General features: G+C 39.6%; 1 protein-coding gene across 2 annotated transcripts in view; it reads right to left on the reverse strand.

Annotated features, from left to right (window-relative positions):
- Positions 1-20,044, reverse strand: part of ETV6 (ETS variant transcription factor 6) — a 343,296-nt gene that overhangs the window by 196,585 nt on the left and 126,667 nt on the right. The window contains exon 2 of one of the 2 annotated variants that reach the window (XM_021001730.2): positions 7,144-7,273. In XM_021001730.2, coding sequence (XP_020857389.1) covers positions 7,144-7,273 — 130 coding nt within the window. Of the gene's footprint in view, positions 1-7,143; positions 7,277-20,044 lie in introns of both variants that reach the window. The other variant, XM_021001729.2, reaches the window with a different exon arrangement.

Genomic DNA, 20,044 nt, shown 5'->3' on the forward strand with positions numbered 1-20,044 from the left:
GTGACCCCATGGACCACAGCATGCCAGTACTGTCAACAGGGTTTTCTTGATAAAAATCTTTAAATTTTCCTGGGCCGTAGTACCTTTCCAGTTCTAAAATTCTCTGATTTTAAAAGGGGTACATCCCTTCTACTAGATCTCAAATATTTGGGTTCAAGATGTTGGATGAATGTTCCACTTGAAGAATGGGACAATCTATCTATGCTTACCTGCCTATTACTAAAAAAATTAACTCCTACCCACATGTACAAAAATATTTATAGCAGATCTTTTCGTGGTGGCAAAGAATTGGAAATTGAGGGGATGCCCATCAATTGGGGAATGGCTGAACAAGTTGTAATATATAAATGTAATGGAATACTATTGCTCCATAAGAAATGATGAGCAGGCAAACTTCAGAAAAACCTGGGAAGACTTTTATGAGCTGATGTCGAGTGAAGTGAGCAGAACCAGAGAACACTGTACACAGTAACAGCCACATTGTGCGATGACTAACTTTGATACACTTAACTCTTCTCAGCTATGCATGGATCTAAGACATCTCCAAAAGACTCATGATGGAAAATGCTATCCACATCCAGAGAGAGAACTATAGAATCCGAATGCAGATTGAAGCATACTATTTGCTCTTTTTTTTCTCCTTCTGTTTTGTTTCCTCTTTCTTGTGGTTCCTCCTATTGGTTCTAATTCTTTTTTACAACATGACTAATGTGAAAATATGTTTAATAGGAATGTATATAGAGCCCGTTGCATGCCATCTTGGGGAGGGAGGGGGAGAAAATTTAAATCTCAAAAGTTCATGGAAGTGAATGCTGAAAACTAAAAATGAATAAATTAATTTTAAAAAATTAACTCCTATCTTCAAGGAGAAAAAAAAGTGCTTCATCTGTCTGTCTGCAGACATGACGATCACAAGCTGGTTCTTTTAACTACCGCTCTCCTCTCTTCTAGGCTTGTTGCCCTCACCTGCCATCTCCTGTTCTGTTTAATCACCATGAGTCTCTGCTTCTCTATTTGCTGTCCCTATTGGCCCTTCACCTCCTATCACCAAGAAACCAAGAAAAAAGGTGTTCCTATCACTTTCCTCTCATCAACATGGACAGCCTGCTTGCTTAAATTTCTTTGGTAAGAGTATGGCATTGAGTTCACAGGACTAAAAGCTTTGAGAATACTGATGAGAGAGCATTTTAAAAAGCAGTAGTTTGTAAGCTTGTAAACAACTGAACGTTCTAGCTAGTGGGTTGCTTACTTGACTTTCCCCCTGAGAAAAGAATATGCACTGATTTAAAAGAGAAAAAAAAAGGCTCTCATGCAGGATTTATCTGGAGATCTGAGAAGGAAAAATGACTTTCAAATGAGCTACTTTGGGGCATACCAGTCTGGTGAGTGTCTCTTTAAAACAAGAGGCTAAAAATGTTTTCAACCTCGCAGTACCATAAATGTCCTGGTGCTCTCTTTGCTTTCAGATTCTCCCCCGGACTTTCCATGAGCATTCTACTGGGAATTGTCTGGAATCCCAGATTAAAACAGCAATAACCTTATTCCCTTGTTATAATATTTATTCTCTTTTAGGATCAGCAGCCCAGCTGGGATAGTTCTTTATGCATGAAGTAGAGCCTCAAGAATTACAGAGGCTGAAAACAGATTCTTTTCAAAAAGCAAGAATAGTACATCCATGGTCTCTAACACAGGAGGATAGGATAGGATGGCTTATTATTGCCTTCATTTAGAAAGCCCCAACCAAGATGCTGAGTGAAGGCCTGGGCACCTGTACCTTCAGAAGATTCATTCTAGATGTCAAGGGCAGTGCTGCCCTAAAAAGGATCATTAAACTACGAGGGAGATGTGCTTAAGTCACCGTCCTCCCAGAATACAAAGATGCCATTGGCCCGACCTAAATATAGTCCTGTGGTGGCCTAGGTACATCCTAGGCTTGGCTCTGTCACACATTCACTGGGTGATACTAGAAAAACGACTTAAATTTCTCTGAACCTTAATCAATCAAAAACCATTTATTAAGTACTTCTTATGTGCAAAGAGCTATGCTAATAATTGAGGATACAAGGACAAAAATAAAACAGTTCTGGCCCTCAGGTGGCTTACATTTTAACAGGGAAGTCAATATGTACATATGTAAGTAGATGTATAATGTAGATAAAATTAATATGAGGTAGCCTGGGGGTGGAATGCACTAGCAGCTGGGAGGGAGTTTCTTCATTTGTAAAACAGGGCTAGACCAGGTTAGTTCCCTTTCAGTTCTAAAGATATGAGGCCCAGAAAATTTAAATTACACAGAAAGAAACAATATAGTATAGCAGAAAGAAGGCTGTATTAGGGTTGAGAGACCAGTGTTCAAATCTTGGCCCTTACTAGCTGTGTGATCTTGAGTAAGTTATTTAATTTCTGAATCTCAGTCTCATGATATATAAAATGGGGTACACAAAGTATTGGACATGACTGAAAAAACTAAACAACAACTAACCCATATGCCTATTTCCTCATCGCTATAAAAATATTTATGAGAATAATCTACATTCATGCTGAAAGGCTCCTTAAACAAGATATGACAAGGGATCAACAGATTTTTTAAAAAATAGCATTCTACCATAGGGGCAGCTAGGTGGTACAGTGGATAGCGCTCTGGCCTTAGAGTCAGGAGGACCTGAGTTCAAACCCAGCCTCAGACGCATAATACTCACTAGCTGTGTGACCCTGGGCAAATCACTTAACCCCACTGCCCCATAAAATATATGTATATGTATGTGTGTGTGTATATATATGTATATGTATATGTGTATATATAATATATATGCATATGTATGTGTGTGTATATATATATGTATATGTATATGTGTGTACATATATATATATATTTATTCCACCATAGACTGTACTTTTAAGTTGCATGAGTGACTGAAAAATGTGGAGAACACCTACCTGCTTGTCTGTTGATTATGTAACCCCAGCTTCAATAGCTCCTCCTGGAGATACTACGAGTACTGTTACCTTTTCCTTTTTTTTTTTTAAGTGAGAAAACCTTAGAGACTGTTAACTATTTTGACTGAAAAGAGACTAGAAAGACTTCTTTCTTGAGAGAATGATTCAAGACATTTCCTGAGAAAACTGAATTTAACTCTTATCCCATAGAAAAGGCACCTTGAAGAGAATTCCTGAGAGACTATGACTGACATCCTGAGAAAATCAAGTGGTGAGTCTGATTCCTGAGTTGAAGAGAGGTCAGTAGTTAGAGGTGACCCCGATTATGATCCTTCTCTCTGTGATTCAGTGTTAAAATTAAACGCACGTGCTCGTGTGTGTGTATGTCTTCTTTTGTTACACTGTCAGTAAATTGTAAAGCCAGTGACAGTGATGTTTATTTAAGCCCATGAGACTAGGGGATTTGGTACTGAATGAATACCTACTGGGAAAAAGAGTTTCCTTGATTTTATAGATTATGGTATGGGTTAAGAACTAATAGGTTAGAGATACCATGAATTTCTATCAATTTACAATGAAATATTAGAAAATACTCTTTGAGTGTTTTAAGAGCTGAATAGAAAATAATGTAATAAATCAAGGAGCAGGCATTGGAGGGTAGGGAAGAAGACTCTGGTATATATGGTTCTCAACTAGTGTAATGCGCGCTACAGAGTCTAGGGGTATCAGCCTTAAAAACCTGTGATGACTGACAAAAATGTATGACTTCACTCATGTACAATCAGCTCTGCATCCCGATCCTAGGTTTGTAAATAAAGCAGAGAAATGTTTTTTCCCATGAGCTTTTGCTCATCTCTCCCAATATCAAACCTCTCAGTCTCATAGGCTAAAATAAATATCAATGCAATGGCTATACAATGTATTAAGAGTGTAACAAGTGATATAAACACATTTTGATATTTTAATAATATATCACGGAAAGCACACAACCAGAGTCGCTTCCCACCATCAACTGCAACTACTGACCTCTTTCAACTCTGGAAACAGTCTCACCACTTAACCTCTCTTAGAATACCTGTCCCACACCCTCAAGAGTTCTCTTCCTGATATCTTCTCCATAGAAGAGTTAAATTCAGTTCTCTCAAGAATTATCTCTCCAGACTCCTCTCTACTTGGTCTCTCAAGTAAGAAGTACCTTTAGCCCTTTCTCTCTTCCCTCAATCTGCCTCCAGTAATGACAATTAAGTCCCTAAGGCAGTAAATTGCCTTTATCCCAGATTCTACTTCTTCTTAAAGAAAAAGTAACAATATCTATATTTTATATAGAGGGGCTATTGAAACTGATTATAAAAAGCATTCAGTTTGGTAATGCAAAAACATCTTCAAGGCTCTTCAACATCAATGTGTTTCCTATGCAGATGTCAAAATCATACAAGATTCCTTGAAAGAAGTAACAGAGATAATTCTATTAAATGACATTCTGATGATTAAGTCAAAGTAAGGCATAAAACTAGGAGCTAGAGATATTCTTGACATAGATTTTACCATCATTATAGAGAGATACTCTACATAGAGCCCAAATGAAAGAGGAAAACCCTAAAGATGGTAAGGCCACCCAGATGCTCCTGTTTATATAGATGACATTGTACTAATGACATCAAGATCCCAATTACAGCAGAGTTTCCTAAATAAGAGTCATGGGGGCACCTAGGTGGTACAGTGGATAGAGAACTAGCCCTGAAGTCAGGAGGATCTGAGTTCAAATCTGGCCTCAGACCAAACACTTGACACTTACTAGCTGTGTGACCCTGGGCAAGTCACTTAACCCCAACTGCCTAAAACAAAAAAGTAAAATAAAACAAAATAAAGCAAAATAAATAAATAAATAAGATTCATACTCTCAAAGAACTCAGCCTAACTATCCACACCTGAAACACCGAGGAGATGAAGAATGCCTATTGTCTAGAATAAAATATGTGGTTGATGGACAGCCCATGGTACCTGGCCCTTTACTGAATGCTCCTTGGGCAAATACTATTGATGGATAGGGAAGCAGGCCTGGAACTGAATAGAAAGAGAGAAGCTGGCTGAATCATCTTTGAAAATATGGACTGGAGATTTAATAACCCCAGATTTTTCCTGAAGCAAAGGTCAACTTTTGAAAAACAATATTCTTCGGGTAATGTTGTATTGTTACAAGTCACAGAATACACAGTGTCCAATACTTTAAAGTTAAAGGCCACCCAAAAGGCATATGGTGGGTATGAATAGCCTGTAACATCATACCAACAACATATCATTCAGGAAAAGTAAAATCAAAGACATCATCACAAACACAGAAAACAGTTCTTCCCCCAAACAGAGGCCAAGAGATAACTGGGGCGGGGATGATGTGATGGAAAGAGCATGGGTTTGGAGTAAAAGGACCTTGGTTCAAATCCTACTTTCCAATACTTCACCTCCCCTCAATTTCCTCATAGGGAAAATGAGAAGGGTGCACTAGATAGCCTCAAAGGTCCCGTAGGGCTCGGGTACCATGACCCTTTGATGAACAGACTGCATGCTCCACTGGTTTCCATGCAATGCCAAGAGATCTGAAGGGAGAGCCTCTGGTATGTTTTATGGACCCTTGGGGGAAGATTTAAAGACTCCCAACAGACTGTGAGTTCCCTGAGAACAGGGAGTGCTCTTTGCCTTTGTATTCCCAACTCTTAGCACAGTGCCTGGACAGAGTGGCTACCTTAGTGAATTCATGTGGATGACTTAAAGAGTTACTGAAATTTGTAAGACTGGAATGAGTATATATGTGTGTGCATGTGTATGTACATACATACATATATGTTTTGTGTGTGTGTATATATATATACATATATGTATTATATATCGCTAGATTATATATCTAGAATCGTTAGGTATGTACATGTGCCCATACACATATCAATATGTATGTATAAACATATATAAGTGTGCATGCATGTGTGTATTATATATACACATATGTGTGTATGTATATATATATACATACACATATATATATCAACAAGATCACCAAATTATTATATATATGTAGAAAGAGGCAGAAACCAGTGAAATCAAGTCAGAAATCTATCAACCCAAGTCCCAGAGCCCTATCAACCCTAGACCTATGCCTTCCAGAATTGCACTGGCCTCCTGAGGCCATTAAGGAGGCAGAAATGCTACGGGCATTCTATCAACAACTGTAATTAGGGAGGAAATCAAGTGATTCATCATTTCTATATACCCTTAATTGAATTTTATCACCTGGGCTGAGTGGCAGCTCAGGAAGAACAGATGAGATTAAAGTAACAGGTATGTTATTTGCTGTGGGGACTACCAGGTGACACACATGAGTCAGCACAAATAATCTCCCATGTCACTGAGTGTGTCTGTAAGATTTATAGTTGAGGCTACAAAAAAAAAAAAAAAGAGGGTACGGAAAGATTCATTGGCTTGAGTGGACTAAAGGGCTGACCAAACTGAATAGTGAGAAAAAGCCAAGGAGACAGATTGAAGCAAAAGGAAAGAAGGAAAGAAAAGGCATACAAGAAGGAGGACCAGTTTTAAAATGGGAGAAGGAAGAACATGAAATGTTCTAAAAAAAAAAAAAAGGATAAAAACAGACTCAAGAAAGAGAGATGAAAGGAAACGGCAGTCTCAGAAATAAAGTCAAGTGGGGCTGCTAGGTGGTGCAGTGGATAGAGTACTGGCCCTGGAGTCAGGAAGACCTGAGTTCAAATCTGACCTTAGAGACTTGACATTTAGTACCCGTGTGATGCTGGGCAAGTCACTTAACCCCACTGCCTAGGCAAAAAAAAAAAAGAAAAGAAAAGAAAGTCAAGGTATAATCCAACAAGATTCAAATTCTTGGGATCATTTACCCAGGAACGCTAATTAACTCTAAAATGTATTGTACATTTTCAAATTCCGCTGTTTTTTTTTTCTTTTTGTCAGAGTCACTAAAAAAATCATCACTGGGGAAGAGGGACATGTGCCCTCAGCATTTCCAAGTCATTTAGGAAGATCTAGGAAAGATTTTTCAGAGCAACTAAAGACTTAGGAAACAAACTCCAGGTTCCCCTTGCCCTGGCTTAAATCGCCACCAGTTACACCTTCCTGTCCCTCCAGCTCTCCCCCGCCCCTTCCCTCCCTCCAGGAGCTGGCAAGCCTGGCCTTGGTAACACTCACGCAGGTGTGCTGGCAGTCTGATAGAGTCCTCCTCCATCCTGATGGCTTGAGGCACTGGGACATGAAGAGGAGTTGAGGAAGAAGTATAATTTGGCACCGGGCTCTCTGGAGGGGTGTATGAAATTCTCTCCTGCTGTTAAAAATAAGAGCAAGAAAAGAAGGGAGAGGGAAAAAGAAGGACAATGTGAACCTTCGAATGGAGGAGTAAAAACAATGAAGGGAAGAGGGAGAGTGGGAGGCATTTCATGGATGGGGTCAGCCCAGGACTCCCTAGGATGATCTGCTGCTTCCTATTAAGCTTCCCCATGCTGGATCTGTCCAACTACGGATGATGCTCTTTCCCCTAATCTGGCTTGAATAACACTTGAATATGGCCTGCACAAATTATTTGGCTATACCCATATATGCATTTTCCTTTCAAAGAGATCTGATTTAAAGTAGTGTGGCCTATATTCCAACCAACAAGGTGGCTAATTTTTAGATTCCCTAGAGTTTATGAGTTTGTAGGGTAACATCGGGAAGCTTTTTTCCTTTTGAAGTGGAAAAATAGATACCCTTGTGGTTTCCTTGGGTAAAGTAAGAAAGGAATGAAGGGGAAGTTTTCAGTAATAGGGCTTAAGGAGTAGTTTCTCAAAATCTCTTCCAATTTACTATAAAATAAATACATTAAAACTAACAATTTCCTAAGGTGGAGTGCTATACTCACAATTAACAAAACCATGCAAAACAGCTTATGCTTACAGTGGCATATGGTAAATAATCTGGAAAATTCTAACTTTTCTGCCAAACTGCTTAAATTGCCATTAAAAAAATCTCAATAACATTTAGCTCTCCTTTATGATAGGTAAATTTTTACAATATTAATAATGATCTCTTTCTAGTTTTTCCCATATCTCCAAAATCAGTATTTTCTCTTCCTTAATACAGTGAATTTCCAGGATTAAGCCTGCAGTATTTAACTGGACATTCATTTGACCTAATAAGGAAGGGTAAAAAAAAAACCCAAAACTTTGCCTTAGCTCCACAGCTAAACTCCAACAACCAGTATTTGCCAAATGAAAAAGAATAAATGCCTTTTTAAAAAATGCCCCAGTGTTTAGCACCATGCCTTGAATATAAACAAAGCTGGTGAGGGTAGAAAGGATTCTTTTTCTTTTTAAAGTAAAAATGGTACAAATAAAGGTGAATAACCCACTATTGTGTCAATGCAATCTGTGCCTAGGATCTATGCACCAAGCACCTCACTCCCACCCAGAAATTTCCCTTTCCCCCACCTTAGGAAGTTCCCAACATGATGCAGAGAATTTTGAACATAACTTTGATTTACTATCCAAGCTACCATAAGCAGAACCACAGTGCTAGGCACCAAAAATTAGAAAGAAAAATCTGTAAGATATCATTATAAAAATAAAGGCAAACAAACAAAAACCCAAGAGTAACAGAAAATTATATTTTGGGGATTATATAAAGCATGAAATTGTATTTTTATTGATATTTTAACAGAAATAATCTATCTGCTTTCAGGGGGAAAAAAATCCAAGCCAGTTCACACATACCACATGCATACTGGAGAGTATCCCTCAGTCATGCCTGAAAATGTGAGAGAGGAGGGGAAAACTGTCATTCTTACAGTAATTCTAGATTTTAAACCTGAAGAAACAGAAAGGGCTCCTGAAGGAAATACAGAATAATGGGAAGTTGGAGGCCCCGGAGATCATCTACTCCAACTACCTTATTTTACAGCTGAGGAAACGGAAGTCCGAAGAGGGTAATGAGCCACTTGCTTAAGATCAGGCTGGTTTGTTTTTTTGACTGTGTTCCCAAGTGTTTCTGCTAGTCAGAGGCTGAATGTCCAACTTGAGAAGCTGCTGGAGCATTACAAACTGTTCACTTTTACAAACAACACCCTATCGCTATGTAGATCCCTTGAAGCCTGGGTACTGGATTTCTAAGATATACGAGACACCCAAGGAAAGGTCACCCAGAGGTGAAATAACCACCTTTCTGCATATACCCAGATAACACAAAGATCACTGGATTTAAAAGTCAGGCAAGCCAAGGGTTGACTCCCATTTCCAACACTCACTGCCTACATCAATACCATGGTCAAGACATACAACCCGTCAGAGTCTCATTCACTCATCTTTAACCTGGCCTAATTCAGCTAGGGGGTGCAGTGAAAGAGCCCTGGACCTAGGGTCAGGAAGACTTATCTTCCTGAGTTCAAATGTAATCTCAGAAACATACTAGCTATGTGACCCTGGGCAAGTCACTTAACCCTGTTTGCCTCAGTTCCTCATCTGGAAGATTAGCTGGAGAAGGACATGGCAAATATCTTTGTTAAGAAACTCCCAAATGGGGTCAGGAAGAGTCAGACACGACTGAAAAATGACTGCACTGAATAGTACCTATTTCACAAGGCCACTGTGAGGCTCCAAAGGAGGTAACAAGGGTGTGCTGGGAAATACTGAACAATCATTTCTCTAGAAAAATGTACTGTACTCATGACACCCTTTTAAATTTAATCTGCATTATTTACATTTCTCCATCACTTTCTTAAGTCTAGACAATCAACAATTCAAGCTCTGATCTGTAGTACTGGCCAGTTTCCCAGACGTCAATGCTTACATTGAAAACTTAACAAAGGGGATAGATACATCCCTCACACCACTGGAAAAAATGGATTTAAATGTTCAGTAAACTGCAAAGGACTATATAAATGAATGATATTATTATTATAATACAACTTCAGAAATGTGGATGATTTGAGTTGAGAGGGGGAAAAATTACATAAGATTTGTTTAGAAGTTTTGCACAGGTGACAGAGAAATTGGTTTCACATCTCATGTCTGCTACTAACTAGCTGGGTGACCTTGGACAAATCATTTACATTTGTGGGGTTTCAGTTTCCTCATTGGCAAAACGGCAAATCTTTGGACTAGAGGACCTCTAAGGTCTCTTCCAGATCCACATTTATGAATCTATGTTCATAAATGTCTTTCATACCTAGTCCATTTTGGTATTCTTTCTGATTCACAAATTCCCTGTTCTTCAGAGATTAGTTATCCTCCATCTCATTCTCTAGATGTCCTTTTTTTTTTTTAAGTGAAGCAATTGGGGTCAAGTGACTTGCCCAGAGTCACACAGGTAGGAAGTATTATATGTCTGTGGCAGAATTTGAACTCAGGTTCTCCTGACTCCAGGGCCGGTGTTCTATCCACTATGCCACCTAGCTGCCCCTAGATATCATTTCTACTACTAGCTCTAGATATAAAAATAGCTTTTAGGGTTTTTGCAAAAGTGAAACAATTAGTAAAAACACATTAAATTAACTAATTAATCTCATAAACTCCCCCTCCCCCAAAAAACCCCACTATAATGTACATATGCTACAAGAGGAGAAAGGATGGTGTTATGGAAACATAACGGATTTATCTTACCACTACAAAAAGCCATGTGTATCTAAATAGTCTCGAGATGGAAATAACTCCTCCTTCCTCCTCCCAAGTCCTATCTCTGACATCAGAGGACTTGGATCCAAATCTCAACTCTGATGCTTGACTACCTATGGAATCTTCAGAAGGTTATTTAAGATCTCGGTGGTGTAAGGGAGTAAGATAAGGGAGCTGGATTCAGACGGCCTTCGAGGTCCCTTCTAACTAGAGATGTATGAGCCTAAGATCAGATCCAGAAAGGGCACGTTATACTAGGGTTCAATGCCATTTTCACTCTGCTGAGAAACCATCTCGACCACCCAGGCTAATTACTGACAGTCAGAATAGGTAATATTTCTACTTTGGGCAAAGTACAGGGGTTATTCACCATCTTCCTCCTTCTCCCTATGATCATCAATATACACTTTTTGAATCGGAAGAATTCCTGACTAGCTATAGGCATCCATGGGACCAGGCACTGGGTTCTTGAAAAGTTCTTACAGACTTGCATTTCCCAAGTTCTAGAGAGAATTACTTATCTTATGCCCTTAGGCGAGTCATTTAGCCTCTGTTTGCCTCAGTTTCCCCATCTGTGAGGATAATAACAACACCAATCTTCCAGAGTTATCGTGAGGATAAAATGATCATTTTAAAGTGCTTAATTCAGAGCCTGACACACAGTAAGAGCTATAGAAATGTTAACTATTATTATTATTATCATTATTGTCTCTTCTGTGTGACTTTGGGGCAAGGCACTTAACCTGGTTGGGCATCTGTTTCCTCATGTAAAAATGAGGGTCCCTAACTTATGGAGTTATTGGGAGGAAAGTATTCTATATACCCTAAAATGCCATATAAAAGTGAGTTATTACCTCATGTAGTCCTTTTTAATAATGCTGTGACACCATTATCTGGGATGTTGTATTATTTGGATGCTGCAAAATTTTTTTCTCAAATTCATAGACAGATCAAAGTAAATGGCTAAATGAAAGAGAAATGTTTCATTAACGGGCAAGACTTGGACTAAGGGGAACAAATTATATTTAGAACACGCACAAGGTACCGTATGGCCCAAAAGTCGGAAATGAACTAACCAAACCTTACAGAGAGGGCTTTGAGGAAAAAGGAATAGGGAGAGAGAGAAAAAAATGAGCATGCATATGTAGGTAGGGCAAAGTGTGGAAAGGATAGCTAAATGAAGCCAAACTGAGTCAGGTCCCAGCTTATCTTCCTTCCCCACCAATCGAGGGCCAAAGAAAGGCACATATTTGATTCTGTTTTTGACAAAATCGAATGCTTTGGAATCTTTGGTTTCTATTTAAGTAAAGCAGGCTTGTTGATCCACTCCTCTGTAGGTGAAGATGCGTCTTGTTTTAGGAAGACTTAGTATACTCTAGTGCCCTGCCTCTAACCAAATTAAGGAACAGAAAAATCTTAGAATAGATGACTCTTATTAAGAAAAGACTTCTGGGTTCTACAAAATGATGAATATACACATGTGTTCCTTAAATAGGATGCTACTTTAGTACATTTAAATGTGTGTCTACAGACCATTAACTACTTGAAAAAGCTGAGACAAAGCCAACCGTCAATTGAATATCACTTTAAAATGTGGCATAATGGAATAAGCACTGGACTGGTAGTCGGGAAAGTCCTTGCTTTTTATTCCAGCTGACACTTCACAGCATTGTGTGTGATCACGGGCAAGTCACAACCCCTCTGGATCTCAGTTTCCTCAACTGTAAAAGAGAGTCAATGTAGGCCCTAGCTTGAAGAGCCATCATGAGGAACAAATGGGACAGATGTAAATCACTTTGTAAACCTTACAATGCTATGTCAATGCCAGCTATGATTATCATTCCTGAAATCATCTGAATCAAAAAGAAAAGATGGCTCAATCTGTAATCATCTAAAATATCTTTTTAAAAATAATAGCTCTATTTACAGAAAGAAGACTCATACCCCAGGACTGTCCCCTTTTCACTATACCATAAATTCTCTGTAAAAAAAAAAAAATGAAAGGGGCAACTAGGTGGTGCAGTGGAGAGAGCACCGGCCCTGGATTCAGGAGGACCTGAGTTCAAATCCAGCCTCAGACACATAACACTTACTAGCTGTGTGACCCTGGGCAAGTCACTTAACCCCATTGCCTAGGGCCCCCCCAAAAAAAAATTTAAAAAAAATAAAGCTTGTATCACAACAGGGTACTTTAGGCTCCCCCATTACTGCTAATGAACTACTTATGGGTCTTTGCAATGGTAAAGCTTTAAAAAAGCTTTGAAGGTTCATTTCCGGGAATGAAGGAATGTCAATTGCAAAGGAATAATGACAGCACCACTCTATAATTAACTCTTAAATGGTTATTATAATCACCTGCAGCACAGAGCACCTCTACTCTGGCCAGGTGGGTGTTATTGCAGGGCAGGGCAAGCAATAGGCCGGGACTCAGAACTCTAGTCTCAGGGATTAAGTGGAGGGAAGATGTTCTTTCCTGCCCTCATATAGTTCACTTAAGTCAGTATATCTTGGGGAAGGAAGGTTGTACCTATACCTCTGCTGATAGGTCTGTGTATATACACCTACACACGCTGTTCAGTTGTTTCAGTGATGTCTGGCTCTTTGTGACCCCATTTGGGGTTTTCTTGGCAAAGACACCAGAGTGGTTTGCCATTTCCTTCTCCAGCTCATTTTACAGATAAAGAACAAACAGGGTTAAGTGACTTGCCTAGGGTCACACAGCTTGTAAGTGTATAAGATTGGATTTGAACTCAAGAAGATGAGTCCCAGCCCAGCGCTCCATCCACTGAACTACCTAGCTGCTCCCTATATTTATGTGTGTATACACACATGTACATATACAGATATGCATATATAGGTATTCATACGTATACACACAATGTGTACATACGCATGCACACACACACATACACTTTACTTCAGACTAAATAGAATCTTAGGGATGGTAAACCAATAAAAATCATTCACTTAGTTTTATAAAATTAAAGGCTAGAACAATCAGAAATCTGACTACTTTAATGCAAACGTCTTCCTTTTGCAAAATAATCCAAATTAATGAGAAGTCTTTTTTCTTGAAGTCAGCCCTCAAACACTTTAATAAAAACATATAGCTATTCTTGCTATAATCGTATGAAGTTTATGCCTGCAGAGCATGAAACACTGGCATAAAATGCTGAAAAAAAAAGTGACACATGCTCATTTCTCATCTGTACATCTAGCACCAAGGACACATACAGATAGGAGGCCTTAAACCAAATCCCACACCAGGAATACTGTTTTTTTTTTTAATCTTTAAAGATCCATTCAAGAGGTTGTTCATCCAAGAGTCAAACTTTAGGGAAGTTGACAACTTTGTGATACTAGTTTGTTCCTCCATGGCCACAGAATCCCAAGTTTAGGGCTCGAAGGACCCTCTGAGATCAGTTAGTCCGACCCTTCATTTACAGACGAGGTCTTTGAGGACAGAAAGGTTGGAGTAGCCTGCCCAAGGTGACACAAGTTATAGCAACAGATTTCAACCCACATCCTCTAGCTCCAAATCTAGATTTCCTTCCACTCTGCCATGAAAGGATTCTTCTTAAAGCACACATACCACTGAAGGCTTTTTACATCCTTCTCAGAAAAATGACATAAATAATAACTGTGTAGAAAAGAATATTGGGCTCGGAATCAGGAGATGCAGCTTCCAGGTGCAGCTCTGCTCCAAACATCTCTAGATGTGACCTTGTACGAGTCATTTTAAACCTTTGCAAATTTCAATTTTCTCTTTTGTAAAATGAGGGGTGGAACTAAATGAACTCTCTACCTATAACCTTCTACAATTCTAGAAAGAAAACAAGGAAGGAAGGAGGGAAGTAGGAAAGGAAGGGAGGGAAGGAGGGAAGGGAGGAAGGAAGGAAGGAAGGAGGAAAGGAGGGAAAGAGGGAAGGGAGGAAGGAGGGAAGGAAGGAAACAGCTGCTAAACAGAGGTTTAACCAAGGCATCCAAATGTTAATATTACCATGAAAATCAAAAAAAGATGTAGCTGGCACTGTTTGGTTTCTTCGTTTTTTAACATAAAAATCATTTTAAAAAAACCATAAAAATCATCACCTGACCAGAAGGACAGGGGACCCTAACTGTTGACTCTGGCTTGCTTGCTCTCTACAATAAAATACAAACTCCTTTGGTTTGCATTTAAAGCCTTTCACAACCTGACCTCGACCTATCTTTCCATCTTCACACTCCTTACAGGCCAATTAAATTGGCCTTATTGTTCCCCAAACAGGACACTCAATTTCTTATCTTTGTGCCTTTGCACAGAGACTGTCTCAATGCCTGGAATGATTCCCTCCCTGTGTGCCTCAGGCTCTCTAGTCTCCTGCAAGATTCAGTTCAGATGCTACCTTCTGCACGAAGCCTTTCCTGATACCCCTTCCCAGTTGCTGGCACCTCCTAATACCCTGCATCAATTTTGCAAATATCTATATGTGTACATGTCACCTTTCCCAATAGAATGTTAACTCCTTGAGATAAGGGATCACATTTTGCCTTTATTTTTGTATGCCTAGCACAGTGCCTAGCACAAAGCAGGCACTTAATAAATGATGCCTGGTGATTGAGTGGTTTTCATTGTTTGGGAATCTGTCCCCTGGGAAACACACACACACACATACACACGCACACACGCACGCACGCACCCTTTGCTGAATCATTATATTTTCATATTCAAAATGGTTGTTTTTTCCTTTTTTAAAAACAAGCTTTCAGGACATATATACTAGCACTAAGGGAAAAAAATGAAGAGAGTAGCTTATGAAAATTCGGATGGGTAGAAACTACATTTCCAATCTCTGTGCTTCTTCCACAGGTCGGGAGTTTTTCCAAGGCAGCTGATTCCGTCCTCTGGGGAGAGGGGTGCCCAACATCCCTCATCCAATACCTGGAGATGTCTTGAGCCAAAGATGCATGATATTTAAATATTCTAATAAACAGAGCTTCTTTGAAAGTAAAGAGAACATGGTACAGTGCCTGAAACACAAGGGTCCCTTGTGTTTCAACAGAGTGGTACGGTAGTAGCCAGAGTATTGGACCTAGAGTCAGAAAGATATGGGTTCTAATCCTGCCTCAGCCACTTACTGGCTATGGGACCTAGGGCAAATGATGTGACATCTCTGAGCCTCAGTTTCCCCATATGTAAAATAAGGATCAATAATACCATTTACCCCACAGAGTAGGTACAGCAACGTATACAAAGGACTTTGCAAGCTTTAGAGCATTCTATATACAGGAGCTGAGATTGCTCCTCCTTTTCTACCATGTCATAGGTCACTTCCTAAAACCAGAAGTATGCCGTGACTGTCGGGACAAGTAAAAAAAAGCTTGTGGCTGTTCAGGACGATGCTCTGCATTTGTGAGCAGAAAGGAGTATGAGTAACAACTCAGATTGACACAGATTTAATACAAATGACTTTCCTCAAAATAACCCCAGCAAGCAGGTATTCAAGGTATTATCCCCATCTACTAGATAGGGAAAAGCGAGACTCAGAAAAGTTAAGTCATGTGGCCCTGGTCATTCAGAGGGTAAGGAGCAGAGCCTAGAAATAACAACAACGACAACATTTCTATGGCACTTTCAGGTTTGCAAAGTGCTTTACAAATACTAGTACCGTTTTATCCTAACAATAATCCTGTTAGGAAGGTGCTATTATTATCCTTATCTTACAGATGAGGAAAGTGAGGCAGGAGTCAGATAGAGGCTGACTTGCCCACGGTCATACAACTAGTAAGCATCTAAGGCCACATTTGAACTTGGGTCTTCCTGACTGGAATCATCTGTGCCAGACTGTGCCATCCAGCTGGCTCAAATCCAGGTCTTTCTGACTCGGAGTCCAGTGTTTGTCATTATGTGAAAATAAAATACCAAGTACAGGTCTTGGCATTAAAAACAAACAAACAAGTGGATAGAGCAGCAGCCCTAAAGTCAGGAGGACCTGAGTTCAAAACTAAAAAAAAAAAATTCAAACAAACCAACAAAAACCCTACAAAAGGCCCCTTGTCTCTTGATTGCTGTTATACCAGGAATGCATCTATGACATCAGAAACATAAATCAATCATTTGGGGAGTATACATGAGATACTTATTACAAAAGAATATTGGGAAGACCACTGGATTTGGAAGCAGAAGGCCAGGGTTCAAATCCTACAACAATAACAACAACTAGCATTTACACAGAACTTCAAGAAGTGTGCAAAGCACTTTACATACATTCTCTCATTTTATCTCTATATCAACTATATAAGGTAGGTCCTATTATCCCTTTTTTTTTTAAACTTTTAGGCAATTGGGGTTAAGTGACTTACCCAGGGTCACACAGCTGGTAAGTGTCAAGTGTTTGGTCTGAGGCCGGATTTGAACTCAGGTCCTCCTGACTTCAGGGCCGGTGCTCTATCCACTGTGGCACCTAGCTGCCCCTTATTATCCCTTGTTTTAAAGAAAAGGAAACTGAGGCGAAAAGAAATCAAGTGACTTGCCCAGATTCACACAGATAGCAGCGAGTGTCTGAGGCTGGATTTGAACTCAGGTCTCCCTCTGTCCACAGCACCACCTCGCTCATTAGCAGATGTTTGAGTGGAGCTTTGCCAGAACCCAGGGGTTCCAAGCAGGGGAGGGGAGGCAGGAATGCATTCCAGGCATGGAGGACACAGCCTGTGCCGACTAGAGAGACTGAAGCAAACTTGACAATCTTCTTATTCAATTCCCTCTTTTTGTTTGTGACACTGCAGCCCAAAAAGGTTGCATCATGCAATCAGTGCAGTTCAGTGGGCAAGTGGATGAAGCACCTGGCCAAGAGTCAGGAAGACCAGAGTTCAAATCCAACCTCAGACATTTACTAGTGGTGTGAGCCTAGGCAAGTCACTCAATCGCTGCTGGCCTCAGTTTCCTCACCCATAAAATGGGGATAATAATGACACTAACTTGCTGGAGTTGTTGAGAAGATCAAATAAGATAATAATTGTAAAGTGCTTAGCAGACTGTCATTCTTATTATTATAATTAATTAAGAAGATTCCCCCTCCCCTCAACTAGCTATGTGACCAAGTCATTTAACCTCTCAGTATCCTAGGCAACTCTCTAAAGACTATATATATATAGATAGATAGATACACACACACACACACACACATATACATATAGTGCAGGGAAAGGGCCAATTTGTATCGGTAAGGGGAATTCCTTGATCAGGGATTTCCCCTACCAATGAAATCGTAAGTACAATTCCCATCCATATCTCACAGCTCCAAACCCAAAGTTCATTTCATTTCGCCATGGTGCCTTGCGCCTGGAGTTAAAAAGCCACATGATGTTTGTGTGTGTGGGAGGCAGTGTGGCACATGTAGAGCTCAGGATACAAACTGCAGAGAAAGTAGAAAGTACTTTTTGATAAATGGAATCTGACCGTTTAAGGGTCTTTAAATTCAAGAGGAGGAATTTAGCCTCTCAAGAGAAGCGTGAGTCTATGAATAATACAAATCTACCCCAAAAAACAACAAGCCACACTTCAAATGACTTAAGCGAAAAATTGTTGCAAAAATTGTGTGTGAACACAAGAATGGAAGAGTTGGGTCAGGCCAGAAGGCTTTGGACAGCTATGACTTGGCAATATGGGGGAAAATGGTTACATTCCTTTGCAGAGTTAACCAGTCAGACAAGCCATCACTAACGAACATATCTGGAAAGCGAAATACATATAAAAGAAACATGTAAAGCCTATTTTAGGATGCAAAAAGAAAGCCATGTAGTACAGAGCTCAATAATGGATACACACATTATTCTACTGAACTCATCATCTCCCTGACACATTCCTGCAATGTGACCAGGTGACAGACTTATGTCAATTTCCTTTTCAAAAAATTAGGAGAAAGGATCAAGAGCAAATACAGAGTCTAGGTAAGGGCACCTGAGCGCTTGAAAGTAAATAATTAAAATTACTCTGGTAAGGCAAGGAATAACTTGTGGATAAGAAACTGTTTGAAAAATAATACATGATTTATCTTTCCTTACTATTGAATATTAATATTCAATTAAATTAGTTAATATTAAATATGAAGGGGAATTAGAGGCTAAGCAAAGCACTTTACTACATATTTTATATATGCGTGTGTGTGTGTGTGTGTGTGTGACACTGTATTATATCACTGTGGCTAAGGCTCATTTTAGAGTGAGGAAGACTTGTATTCAGAGTCTCACCTCTAACACAAACTGAATTTGACACCATGAGAAAAATGACTTCACTTCTCTGTACCCCCTATCCCCTACCCTCATATAAAACTATAAACTACAGGTAAGTTCCCAATCTGAATTCACGGTGGGTTTTTTACACACTGGAAGTTTTCTCACACCAAGATCTCTATATATTTGTAGGGGGTGTGTGTGTGTGTGTGTGTGTGTGTGTGTGTGTGTGTGTGGTGTGTGTGTGTGTGTGTGTGTGTGTGTGTGTGTGTGTGTATGCTTGGACCAGTTGTCTAATGTTAAGGAGTCTAGTTAGTGACACAGTCAAGATTTCCAACTCCAGTCTAGTGAACTGTTCCCTACACCATGCCAAGACTGATCTAAGGAGCATGAGACTTAAGAGCATTGCTCTGGAATTAATCCCAAAAGTACTGGAAATAAAGACCCACATCTTAGCAGCACTGGCTGTTCAACAAGCTGACATTCAAAGCTATGATACCAGGAATGGATGTGGTTCACATTCATTGTTACTATTCTTATCAATGTAGTTGTCAGTCTGTCTTGCAATTAGGCATCTGTCTTAATTAGGCATCCCTCAATAAAAATCTAACCTATTACCTATCTTTGCCAGGATTAGAAACCTCCCTGATCCAGACTGTGGCTTATCCTAATGAGAGTACAGTTTGGGAAATAAATGAAAACAGCCATAGGGACTTAGTGGAATAGTCTAACTTCCATCTTGAAGCAATGGTTTCCATTAGTATTTATCCAAAGGCCACATGTCTAGCTGTATAAAAAAGTTAAGAGGACCACAAAATCATCTACATGCTGTTTATACATGGACTATAGAATTCTGCTAAACCAGACAATTCGAGTAAAAACCATTCCTTACGGTTAAATCCAGGATATTCATTTCTTCCTTTTTCTTTTCTCAACTCCTTTTCATCCATTTGTGCTTACTGACCCAAATCCTGGTTTATGGCTGAGACAGAGGGAAGGGAGTCATTCAATATATCTTAAGTGCCAAGAGATTAAGATTGTCGCATGAGAGAGAAATAGCAACGGACACCAGAAACCACATCGGCCACAGCTGTTGTCAAGGCTAGGGAATCCTCCTCTACACGAGGAAAAACAAACTTAAGGAACAGCCTTGTCTGACCCGGAGGAAAAATGAAAAAGGGAATGCAACAGATGTCTTCAAATATCTGAAGGTAGGTCCTTTCAAAGCGTGAGTAACT

The sequence above is a fragment of the Phascolarctos cinereus genome, unplaced genomic scaffold (assembly GCF_003287225.1).
Source record: "Phascolarctos cinereus isolate Bilbo 61053 unplaced genomic scaffold, phaCin_HiC Scaffold_1;HRSCAF=81, whole genome shotgun sequence".
NCBI classification, from domain to species: Eukaryota; Metazoa; Chordata; class Mammalia; order Diprotodontia; family Phascolarctidae; genus Phascolarctos; species Phascolarctos cinereus.